Source organism: Dreissena polymorpha, chromosome 4 (assembly GCF_020536995.1).
Source record: "Dreissena polymorpha isolate Duluth1 chromosome 4, UMN_Dpol_1.0, whole genome shotgun sequence".
NCBI classification, from domain to species: domain Eukaryota; kingdom Metazoa; phylum Mollusca; class Bivalvia; order Myida; family Dreissenidae; genus Dreissena; species Dreissena polymorpha.
This window is the reverse complement of record NC_068358.1, coordinates 39,984,890-39,998,104: the sequence shown is the minus strand read 5'-3', so window position 1 is coordinate 39,998,104 and position 13,215 is coordinate 39,984,890. Positions and strand designations below refer to the sequence as shown.

At 35.1% G+C, this 13,215-nt stretch overlaps 1 protein-coding gene across 5 annotated transcripts in view; it reads left to right on the top strand.

The window, feature by feature from the left end:
* The window catches only part of LOC127877715 (A disintegrin and metalloproteinase with thrombospondin motifs 7-like), a 150,748-nt gene that overhangs the window by 94,428 nt on the left and 43,105 nt on the right, over positions 1-13,215 (top strand). For all 5 annotated transcript variants that reach the window (XM_052423852.1, XM_052423848.1, XM_052423851.1 and 2 more), the window contains exons 3-6: positions 2,791-2,962; positions 3,674-3,873; positions 4,566-4,649; positions 6,781-6,905. In XM_052423852.1, the coding sequence (XP_052279812.1) occupies positions 2,791-2,962; positions 3,674-3,873; positions 4,566-4,649; positions 6,781-6,905 (581 nt within the window). The remainder of the gene's footprint in view (positions 1-2,790; positions 2,963-3,673; positions 3,874-4,565; positions 4,650-6,780; positions 6,906-13,215) is intronic.

Genomic DNA, 13,215 nt, shown 5'->3' with positions numbered 1-13,215 from the left:
TTGTATCTAGTTATTTGCTGTAAACATGCTCAACTTGTGTTTATGATAAGAGAAAATGATATTCTAACATTAGAAATCTCGAAGGTCAAAACAAATAAACAACACATTTTTGGACGGTTTTGCTTCAATAACTTTTTATTCCGACGTCTACGGTATTGAAACAAAAAACAGAGGGGAGCACAAACACCGTAAAGCCGAAAGGGCGTGTAATGAAAAGGAAATATACATATGACGTGGCTTACTGGGTGAAATATCCGCTACGCCTTCAAGAAAAAACACGAAAATGGCGTCATCTTGGAAGTAAGTTCCAACTCACCTCTCTTTAACCCAGTAACCTTCAGTTTACGCATGCCCCCCCCCCCCCCCCCCTGTATACATATCCATGCTTCAAATAAATTTACTTGCCATGTTTGTTAATTTTCCCTAATTTAGTTATGAAAAGCAAAGTCTTGAAGTTTTTTGCATTTAATGAGGTGTACTCGACCATGATACTTGCAAGAATATTTTCCGGTACACATGCAAGTTTTCAATAAAAACATTGATTATAATAATTAATTGAACGCTGTTGAAATGAATATGTATTTACTTCAAAAGAAGTTTATACCGACAAGAGTATGGAAAGTATCCTTTCAACAAAAATAGCTCTAATATTTAATGCTTTCTCATACGGACATGCCACTTCAGTTATCCGACATCTTGGTTACAGTGGTTTTCAGGAAGAAAGGGTTATATTATTTGAACACAGAGCGTTTTGTTCGTACTTTCTTAATCTCTTAATCTAATCAGAAAAAATATTTTACGGTCTCGGAAAAATCGGGTTGCAGCATTGTTGATCTTGTGACACAAATTATATTGTTTCATTCTCTGAACTGTATTATAAAAGTAAGAAACATTTCCTGATATAATTTGTTTTGCCGTCCGTTCACAGTTTTGTGGAAACTAGATCGCAAGACACTATGTGACAACCGAATGCAGATATTCATGACGATATTATATATAGGACATACAGTGAACAATAATACTGTGTCTGCATTACAAACCTTACTACCTGATGCTAATCGGTCATATTGGCTTTTTAAACGTCAAATTAAATACATTAAAATAAGGCTAAACAACAACATAGTTGAACTGATACTGGTTTTTACAAGCGGACACAGATGGCACTATAAAATACGCACACAGAGAGATGTTCTTCAAAGATTGTTTTTTTTTTTATTGAAGCACTATACAGGCCAATATAACAAGTGAGTGTTGTGAGGCTTGAAATAAATAAGAAGCAAGCAGGTATATGTAGCCAGGGGTATCTACATAGTGTTGTGTGGCTTGAAATAAATAAGAAGCAAGCGGGTATATGTAGCCAGGGGTATCTACATAGTGTTGTGTGGCTTGAAATAAATAAGAAGCAAGCGGGTATATGTAGCCAGGGGTATCTACATAGTGTTGTGTGGCTTGAAATAAATAAGAAGCAATCGGGTATATGTAGCCAGGGGTATCTACATAGTGGTGTGTGGCTTGAAATAAATAAGAAGCAAGCGGGTATATGTAGCCAGGGGTATCTACATATTGTTGTGTGGCTTGAAATAAATAAGAAGCAATCGGGTATATGTAGCCAGGGGTATCTACATAATTGCTTCCATGTATGTTGTTTTGTTTGACAAACATGTGTATAACAATAGCGCTATCGACGTCTTGTATCAATTGGTGATATACAGTTAAATCATTTGTTCATGGGAGGCACATTTCTGAGTGTACATTACTAGTTCTTTTTATATGAATGAAATGCTTATTGGCACAAAATTATTGTGTTGCGCTTTAATAGACTCCATATTACTATATTCATTACCCCCGATCCAAAGTAATGGAACCACGATCGACATCTGTTCCTCTGTCCGTCCAAACGACCGCTGACCGACCAAAGTTGTGCCTTTTTACCATTTAGAATTCCAAAATCATTATTATTATATATATATTGTTCATCGGTCCTGTTCTCAGTTTCATCAAATGATGGCACTGATGTGTTAAGTATTAACCGTTTACGGAACGTTATTTTATCGGCTACTTTTCGGTAGAAAACAACACAGAATCATAGTTACTTTAAATGTTAAAACATATACTAAAACATTTATAGAAGTATGGGTCAGTAATTTACTGGCACAGTGAAGGCAACATGTCAAGAAATTTGAAACAAACATGTTGCACATTTTCACTTTGTCACCGAACTCATTGTACATAAAGCTGCTATTTAAAAATGGGAACACAATTAAATTTCACATTTTTGCCATTGAATAAACGAGGCAAAAACGTAAACTAATTATTTTGAAATGTCGTACATAATAATTGTGATGATTATGTTGCGAGTTCGCGTTAAAAATATAGTCGACTGCAAAAGACTAGCGGGCGTTTATGTTTTGATTGAGTAAATGGGTCTATACTATTTCATTTCATTTCTAAAACATGTGTTTAACGAAGTAAGCAGTGTATGGGGTTAATCTTTAAACTGATCGAAATGATGGTTCATTATAAAGTCGACTGCGATTGCAGACAGCTCTGTATACCTGACACACAAAACACAAGTCATCGGGCTGTGCCTCCGTGTGTTCGCGTGTGTTCGTTCGTCCGATCCTGTTTGGACTGAAACTGGTTGTTCTAAACACTGTCTTATTAGAAGCTTGAGGCATATTAATCAAATCAAAATTTGTCGGGTATTTCTTTGGTTCAATAAGAATACTTAGCACCATTATGGCTATGAGTTCTTTATAACAAAGTTTTTAATATTTAACATGATTCCAGACTGGATTTATCCGCACAGCGGATGACGAATATCTGATTGAGCCACTTCAAAACGAGACACTTGCGCCGGATGGGCGTCATCGACACGTTCTGTATCGGCGGTCAGCACTTCCGGCGAGGTTGACCTACCCGGGCGAACATTCGGTGGACGAACCATCTTGCGGAATAAATAGTAGGTGTAATTGTGATACGATTGCAAAACAAGTCATAATGTTTATTATAAAGATATCATTTTGGACGTAAAGAAATACATTTATGAAACTTCGTCACTTTTAACCGGTTTCACATAAGCTTAACTTTTCTTTTACATTTTTAATTTCTTGTTGAAATAATATTGTCCGTTTTTGATCAGTATTGTTTATTCAGTAGGATGCCAATTATGTGTTCATCCGGCGTGTTTTATCTTTAATTCAAGTTTCTGTTTTCTCTACCACCGCATGTTTACATATCATTATTGCAAAAAAACGTGCAAACACATTTTTTCAACAACGGAAAATTGATAAATCCGTTTGTATAAAATAAATGTCAGTCATTTAATTCCTTTACAGCATCCTTTGATAATTGTTCTTATTATCTTTCTCCAGGCAGCAACATTTAAGAATTGTTGAAATCACATTTCTTGGATCAGCAAGATGTGGATAATGTGTTTTAGCAACATTTGGGAATTGTTTTGATAGTATTTTTTTATATAAGAAAACATTAATTTTATTGCATCACTGATAATTTTCCTGGTACGAAATATGTGAGAATTGTTCAATTGCATTTCTCTGCTTGGAAACATGTAGAAGTTACTTTTAGCAACATGTGAGAATTTTCGGAATTTATTTGCGCCGGTCAGCACAATTAAAACACCCCAATTAAGTGCAGTTACTTTGCTCCGCAGAATTTGAGAAGCAAAAAACGCAGCGCGAGCGCTGGGAGCGTCATGTACGACGCCGCGAGACGCTAAAGCCACGCAGGCGCCGGAAGCGTTCCTTCTCAACTGAACGTTACGTTGAGACGTTGGTTGTGGTGGACCCTAGCATGGTGAAATATCACAACAACGAGCATCTAGAGACCTACGTCCTCAGTATCATGAACATGGTAGGTGGCTAGTGCGGCGCCTGGTGTAATTGGCTGGATGCGATTTTGCGGTGTTTATCCGTCAATAAACATGGATATCTTTATCGCATAAATAAATAAATGGCGTTAACCCTTATATTGATACACCAAAGAATTGCGACGACTTCGAGTTGAATGCTGTTCGATTAACAGCGGTAATAAGAATGGTTTTTGGATTATTGCATTACATGACAAAAGTTGTGTGTAGTTGTAATGGAAAGAAACATAAACAACGGTTATTGTATTAATTATATGTTGACGTATGAGTGTTTATCATTTTAGAAAGTATATTGATTATATTTACTTGTTAACTGTCGTTACATCCTTGCATGTTGACGATTTTATTTCACCAAAATAACTTGTATACGATAGGTCATTTAGAGAACATACATGTTTTAACTTTGAAAACGCTCGCAGTGTAGCCTTTAACCTATATTCTTTATTCGTAAATGTTGTATAACTCATAACATAAATTTATGATTTTTGATAACGGTCAGTAAAAAATAACTCAATTACTTTTCTTTATAAGTATATTCCTATTTAAGTGATATTTAAGTGATGATGTTGGTATTGCTGTTGTTGGTGCTGTTGATTCATTTCTTAAAAAACAGTAAGATCATTGAACGTCTACATGTCAACATTTAGCCTGATCGATGCTCACAATACCTCTGCAGGTGTCAGTGATGTTCCACGATGGAAGCATTGGAAACTCAGTCAATATCGTCTTAGTTCGGCTGCTCTTGGTAGAGGAAGATCAGGTATATATAGCTACTCAATATTACTCCTCCTCCTCTTCCTCATAATCATTATCATAATCAGCAATAGCAGCAGAAGCAGCAGCGTTCCCTTCAACAAAATCTTAATCGTCATCGACGTCGTCATCATCATCATCATCATCATCATCATCATCATCATCATCATCATCATCATCATCATCATCATCATCATCATCATCATCATCATCACCATCATCATCATCGTCTTCCTCGTCGTCGTAGTCGTCGTCGTCGTCATCATCATCATCATCAGCAGCAGCAGCAGCAGCAGCATAATTTTCGTCGTGTTTCTAGCCGTCTTCATCATCGGCATAATAGAAATCAGCCAAATCATCACTTCCATCATCATCAGCAGCAGCAACATCAACAGAAGGTTCGAAGTGCCTCTAATCCTCCTCCCATCTTCCTCCTCCTCTTCTCCTCCTCCCATCATTATAATCATATCACCAGCATTATCATTTTTATAACCATCACAGTCATCATCAGCAACAGCAGCATCACCACCTGCAGAATCGTCTGTGTTAGTTTTAACAATTCTAAAAAATATACCTCACACAACCCTTTCATGTAATTTTAATAATATCCTGACTATTCAACACAGCCAATGATGATCTTCGTAGTTTTGCAATGATTGACCTACAGCTATAATGAAAATACGAGATGAGACAAAACCTCTCGAAAAATTATTTCCAGTGTGGCTTGCGTACATGCGAGCTGCCCCTGCCTCCCTTTCTGTTATCTCTAAGTAACGCTCATCTGGTCATTGTCAACCTGAAAAACCGACGCCCCAATCGGCTTCTAGTCACCTCAGGGTGACATGAATCGGCTTCTATTCACTCCCGGCTGACTTCAAGCCATTTCAGGTCGACAATGACCCAATGAGCCTTAGTAACAAACACCGATCACTTTCCTTATATAATTAATTGCCCCAGTGCCAGGTGTGGTGCAGTTGAATAATCATTCTGATATATCAACGTGTTTTATATGAACCTGAGACGGCAAGTGGAAGTCCTTTATAACCCCGCTATTGAACCAGGGAAGCATTGCGTGCAGGAAATACCTCTGATGTAGCAATTTAAATGAAAATGTTTACATATTTTAAGATTTAAAACCATAACTTCACTTTAAGACTAAATAATGCTGAGAGAAGTCGGTAACAAATATCAATAAATCGATAATTATGTAAATTATATATCTAACAAGCAATCAAACGATCATACAATTCATCAATCTAAATTTATTGTAATCATGTAATCAATTAATCTAGTAATCAAGCGAATGATTGATCAATTGATCAGTCAGTCAATCAGTCGGGCACTTTTCCCGCCAATCAAGCAATGCCAATATAGGGAAGAATTGACTTGCAAAATCAGTGGCTGTCTTCCTATTATTTCTTTTGTATACTGGATTCTTTTTGCAATCTCTAAGATTGCAGATATGATTATCTATGAACTCACAATTTCGCTCAAAAGTAAGTTTTTCAATCGTTTACATTATCTTCAGTTGGCAGAGCTTCAGATTTTATATTGCTATATAATCTCTGGGAATAGCCGATTTTGTAACTAATATGTGCATTTGTTATGGGTACAATTTCATTATGTTCTGAATAGCATCCATTCGTCAGTGTGGGGTCAAGTGATGTAATGTCATTGCTGTGTGAAGCGCAAAAACATTATAACTTACGTCTTTAAATGCATTAACAATGCAAGTTTATTCTTAGTTGCTAACATTCTAGAAATGATAATTATTTCGAAATATAATGAAAATTGGTTGGACTATTGGCTTAACTATTTAATACAATGTTTTTGACACTCTTGGTGTCACTTAAATACCCAATCATGTTCCTGCGAATACAGTTTATTTCATCATCAGCATTGACGAATTATCATCTTTTTACAAAAAATGAATACGAAGGCGCTTTTATACCACTCGGTTATGTTTTATTTCTTTTATTATCATAAGCTTACTCGTAATTGCGGATTCTTCAAACTTGTAACAAGACTGTAAGAAAGTTCTTTTGATCGCAAAAATATAAATACAATCCTCGAAAATACAAATATTAAACCTGATCCTATGGGTCTTAAACATGTTTTTCTACGCCTCGCTATTGCAGGACGACCTTCTGATTGCCTACCATGCCGACAAGACGCTGAACAGTTTCTGTAAGTTCCAGAAGAAAATAAACTTTAAGGACGACGACCATCCCAACCACCATGACGTGGCCGTACTTCTCACCCGGTGAGGCTTATACAACGTTCCCGATAAGTAGGATTAAATGTAATCGATGAGTTGGATAAAACGTACACGATATGTAGGATAAAACGTACACGATGAGTAGATCAAAACGTACATGATATGCAGGATAATACATGCACGATGAGTGGGATAAAACGTACACGATGAGTAGAATAAAACGTACACGATGAGTAGGATAAAACGTACACGGTGAGTAGGATAAAACACAAAAAAAACACGATGAGAAAGATGAAAGTTTCAGAAACGTATACCATGAGTAGAATAAAACGTGCACGATATGTAGGATAAAACGTACCCGATAGTAAGATAAAACGTACTTGATATGTAGGATAAACAGAACAGGACAGAACAGAATAGTTTATTTTTGACTTATGCATATGAACGTCATCGTCATTAACATACATATAAAATAACAGCATGCGTTGAAGTAAACACAAGACATATATCATTTTAAAGAACAGTTAATCTAAATAAAGAGTAAATATACAGATTTCGTGAGAATGTCACAAGGATTGGTTCAATACATAGTGATCACACAAAGGTATACGTATGGTTTTACAATTGGTAGCAATAATTACATAATTCTGATCTTATTTGTTTGTAAAAAATGTATTTTTTATACTACATATATATATGACATTTTCTCTTATTTTAAAGCATTTTAAACTAAACATGGCAAGCGTTCTTAATACAGTTTTGTTTTAACTATTAAGTAGTTTAATAAACTTGGACATATTTTGCCGGATTCTATAATATTTTGGAATTAATGCATTCCTAACAACATTATAATACGGAGTTTTAAGAACAAATTGAAATTCATTCTCGATGTCATTTAGGTTACATAATATACATTTGCGTTGATCTCTTTCAATGTTTTGGCGTCTGCCCGTTTCTATAGATAATTTGTGAGAAGACAAACGTAATTTAGCAAAAGCGTTCCTATGCTTTTATTTTCAACAGTATAAAGATACGATGATCTTTCACAAATACTCATTTAAGTTCCTTATATAGGATCATTGAGCTACATGACGTCACACTGGAACTCAAGTTAGTGATATACTGATCTCGTAATCTGTTTTTATTTGTGAGCGTTTGCAAATCAGTATGGACTTAACTACGTTAGGAACCGTAACCCGGGACTGCCTGTGTGGATAACTGCAGTAAAATTAAGCAGACGACGAATGCTAAAAGCGTCTGCTCTAACCACCGCATCTGCCTGTTTATAGTTCCCACTGGTACACTACATAGTGTGAATGTATTCAAAAGTATTTAACAGCTTGTAAGACCACTTTTGCCAGTCTAGTGTTTATCATTGAAATCTGTACATATTGGCTGCTTTCAGGGAAAACGGGGCTTAATGCATGTCAAATAAGATGAGCCTGTGCTATATAAATTATTTGAAAAAAACAACAACACATCTCGACCTGTGCTTTAAGACACACTCTTTATAAATTTGAATTGGTTGTGGACATTTCAAACTTGCGATATAAAAAGCTGTAACATAATTTTGAAAACTGAGTTGCGTCTAAGATTATACAACAGCGAATAAATTCAGTGCCTTCAGCGCTTTGATTGATTAACGGGATAAATTGATCATAGTTTACAGATTCGGGGAATAGCCATCCATCGGTTAAAGCGGTTTAGTTAAGAATGTTCCGTATTTTCGATGACCAATCGTTTGCATTATTTTTACGTTCAATTTCTAATCTCTGTAAAAGTGCAACTTGTTTAAGTGTACAATTTCCCTGTTTTACAGTATTTAATTTCATAAATTATTTAACCACCCTGACATATCTGTCGAAATGCAAGGGAAATCGACCAACTTCGGCATATAGCGATAATGAATTTGTTGACAGTTTTGCGCTCAATGGTCTTTTACAAAATTTACGGTGAACTTGCTCAATAATTTCCGCTTTGATGGATCCCCAAACTTCCCAGTTATAGTTTAAAATGGATGATACATATGCGTCAAATAAATCATGATATGTATTGGTACTTTCATATCTTTTGTTAGCCTGGGTTGAACAAAGAATGCATTGCTTTTAATGCTTTGCCATATAGTGCATTTGTTGCGGACATAAGTAATCCACCACTTGACATAACAATTCCACGGTTATTTAATTTTTTCGCAATTTCTAGTTCTTGACCTTTATAAGTTCATCATAATGTTTTACTGATTGAACCACCTTTTCGAAATACCATGACCTTGTTTTTTTTTAATGTTGACTGCTAAATTCCACTTATTAAAGAAGGTTTCTAAAGTCTATAATGAGTCTCAAGACCCTCTTGTGTTTCAGAAAATAAAACCGCGTCGTCAGTTATCTAATGTCAAACCGGCGTTTATTACATTATGCAGACTTAAATCGATGTCATTAATAAAGAGTGGAGTGAACACAATATGGTCGAGGTTACCCCCCCCCCCCCCCCCCCTCCCCCGCTGAAACAGACCACAGTTACTACCCATGTGTTTTACCTGTAAAACTTCTTTGTACATGGATAAAATAAAGGTCAAGAGTTTTCTGTCGATGCCCAGATTAATCATTTTTCTCCAAAACTAACCGCGATTGATGACGGACATATGCCTTCAGGTAGTCAATATGACAACAATATTACAGTGTTCCGCATTTCAAAATCACATGTGAAACGGTTGTCCTTTCCGAGCATTCCCTGATTTTGGGCAGACGAAATAGTTTTTTATTATAGTATTTCGTAATTCTTACAATTTTTCATTTAGAAACTGTTTTCTTATATTTTGTTCCAAGAACATTGCTAACACCATTTTGAGTGAATTTTTCGACCGTTTTACGTGAAAAAAAACGTTCTTAGAAACTAAAACAAATTTCGTTCGTAAAACAATTCTGTTATGGGCAAAAGCGAGTGCCTAGAAATATTGGGATTCCATTATTTTCATTTTTAGAAAATTACCATCTACAAGGCAAACTTAAAAGAATTACGTCCCTTAAAAACAAAGGGACTTTACGCTTCATGCGAGGTAGGGGACTTTTATTGCTTGGCAATAGTCTTGTACTTCATAAAAAACATCTTTTTGATAGCCTTGTACATTTTCATTCAGACAACTAATCCTTAAACATTTACTTCAGCAGAAACTTCCCTGTATCTTGCAAATAGACTTTCAATGCTATCGGCGCTCTCGTTCTTTATTCTGCAACAGCCTTTCTATGAGGGCATTAAGAATAAATATTGCATCTACTGTGCTACAGTTTGGTTTAAAGCCGCATTGTGCATCTGTTAAAATGTGATTTGTTTCCGCCCATTGTTTCAGACGTTCATTTAATATACTTGTTAATAGTTTGGCAAAAAATGAATTACCGGTAACGTAATTCCGCGATTGTTATTTGGGTCTATTATGTCGCCACGTTTATATATTGGTATGATAACTCCGGACGCCCAGCTGCGCGGACAACACTTTTTATCCATTATGTAATTGAATAATATTTATAACGGCTTTGAAATCACATTTATTGTTTCTGAAAAGTATTCATATATTATATTTTCCTTCGCATGCGCTTTATTGTTATTCAATCTTTTTATTGCCTTTATTATCTTTTCTATCGAAATAGGATTATGTAGTTCGGGTTACGACGGTTGTGTGTTTTGTTTATTTTCAAATTCATTCAAAAATGTTTCGGCGTCAAAAGAATTAAAATTTACATTGCCTTCGTTGGCTATTCTATTGAAATAATCAATAAATTCGTTTAAAACGTACACTATGAGTTGTATAAAACGTACACGATATGTAATCTAAAACATACACGATGAGTGGGATAAAATGAACACAATATGTACTATAAAACGAAAACGATGAGTAGGATGAAGCGTTCACGGTGAGTAGGATAAAACGTACACGATGAATAGAATAAAACGTAGGCGATTAGTAGAATAAAACGTAGACGATGGGTAGAATAAAAACGTAGACGATACGTACCATAAAACGTAGACGATGAGTACAATAAAACGTACACATTATGTAGAATAAAACGTACACAATAAGTAGAATATTACGTACACAATGAGTAGAATAAAACGTACACGATGAGTAGAATAAAACGTAAACGATGAGTAGAATAAAACGTAGAAGAGGAGTGCATTAAAACGTAGAGGATGAGCAAAACAAAACGCACACGATGAGTAGAATAAAACGTACAGAATGAGTAAAATAAGACGTATGCAATGAGTAGAATAAAACGTAGACGATGAGTAGAATAAAACGTACCCAATGAGTAGAATAAAACGTATGCAATGAGTAGAATAAAACGTAGACGATGAGTAGAATACAACGTAGATGATAAGTAGAATAAAACGTACACTATGAATAGAATAAAACGTCGACGATAAGTAGAATAAAGCGTACACAATGAGTAATATAAAACGTACTCAATTAGTAGGATAAAACGTACACGATGAGTAAAAAAAAACGTAGATGATGAGTAGAATAAAACGTGCACGATGAGTGGGATAAAACGTACACAGTGAGTAGAATTAAACGTAGACGATAAGTGAAATGAAACGTAGACGATGAGTAGACTAAAACGTCCACAATGAGTAGAATAAAACGTACACGATGAGTAGACTAAAACGTACACGATGAGTAGACTAAAACGTACACGATGAGTAGACTAAAACGTACACGATGAGTAGGATAAAACGTACACGGTGAGTAGTTAAAACGAAAAAAACACGATGAGAAAGATGAAAGTTTCAGAAACGTATACCATGAGTAGGATAAAACGTGCATGATATCTAGGATAATACATGCACGATGAGTAGAATAAAACGTAGACGATGAGTATAATGAAACGTACACGATGAGTAGAATAAAATGTACACAATGAGTAGGATAAAAACGTACACAATGAGTAGAATAAAACGAACAAGATGCGTATGGTTAAACGTACTCGATGAGAAGGATAAAACGTACACAATGAGTAGAATAAAATGTAAACGATGCATAGATCAAAACGTACACGATACGTATAATACAACGTACACAATTAGTAGAATAAAACGTAGACGATGAGCAAAATAAACGTACACGATGAGTAGAATAAAGCGTAGACGATGAGTAGAATAAAATATACACAATAAGTAGAATAAAACGTAGACGATGAGTAGAATAAAACGTACGCAATGAGTAGAATAAAACAATGACGATGAGCAGAATAAAACGTACGGGATGAGTAAAATAATACGTAGAGGATGAGTAGAAAACAACGTAGACAATGAGTAGAACTAAACGCAGACGATGAGCAGAATAAAACATACACGATGAGAAGAAGAAAACGTAGACGATGAACAGAATAACACGTACAAGATAAGTAAAATAAAACGTAGACGATGAGTAGAATGAAACGAACATGATGAGTAGAATAAAACGTACACGATGAGTAGGATAACACGTACACGGTGAGTAGGATAAAACGTACACGGTGAGTAGGATAAAACGTACACGATGAGTAGAATAAAACGTACACGGTGAGTAGGATAAAACGTACACGATGAGTAGAAAAAAACAAACGTTTATCCGGCGAGGAGGATAAAGTAAATGTGTCGGCATCGGCTTAAACTTGGCGGTTATGACTTTCATTGAAGTCAACAAATTTGATTGTTGTACCATCAATAGAAATACATATCAGGTATTTTACATTCCTCGTTCAACTTGGTGTACTGGTAAAAGACATTCAAATCGTTTATAGTTGCTTTGAAGAATTCAGTCTTCATAAATAAACAAAATTTTCTACGAGTGCTATTTGCTAATGCACCATTCATTTAACAATTAAATATAACAATACCGGCTTCACATTATGATAGTGTGCTTATAAATATTCAATATGAAGACCAGTTTCTTTACATCATTAAGCGTGACACCACGAAAATACTAAAATGAAAATGATACGACGTTGTTGTATGTAAATAAATGCCATTAACTAGTATTTAATGTACGTATTTTGATTTTACAATATCTCACCTTTTAAAACCACATAAAAAACAAATATATTTTCTTACGGAACCGTGAACTTTAATAATAAAACACCTAAGGCTTAATCTGTAATCATGCATTTCTCAACACGATTAAAATAGCTATGTTGCAAGATAATAAAATTATGTCCAATACCTCCCATCATAATTTTCTTACATTACACATAAAACAGAACCAATTTTACATACAACCGAAAATAGTTTTTGCTATTAAAATTAGATAGTTGGCTACGAACGCTTAAGACAAAGGCATCTTGTCATACTAAATAAACAGAATCGTTTTTGTTATTAGCGG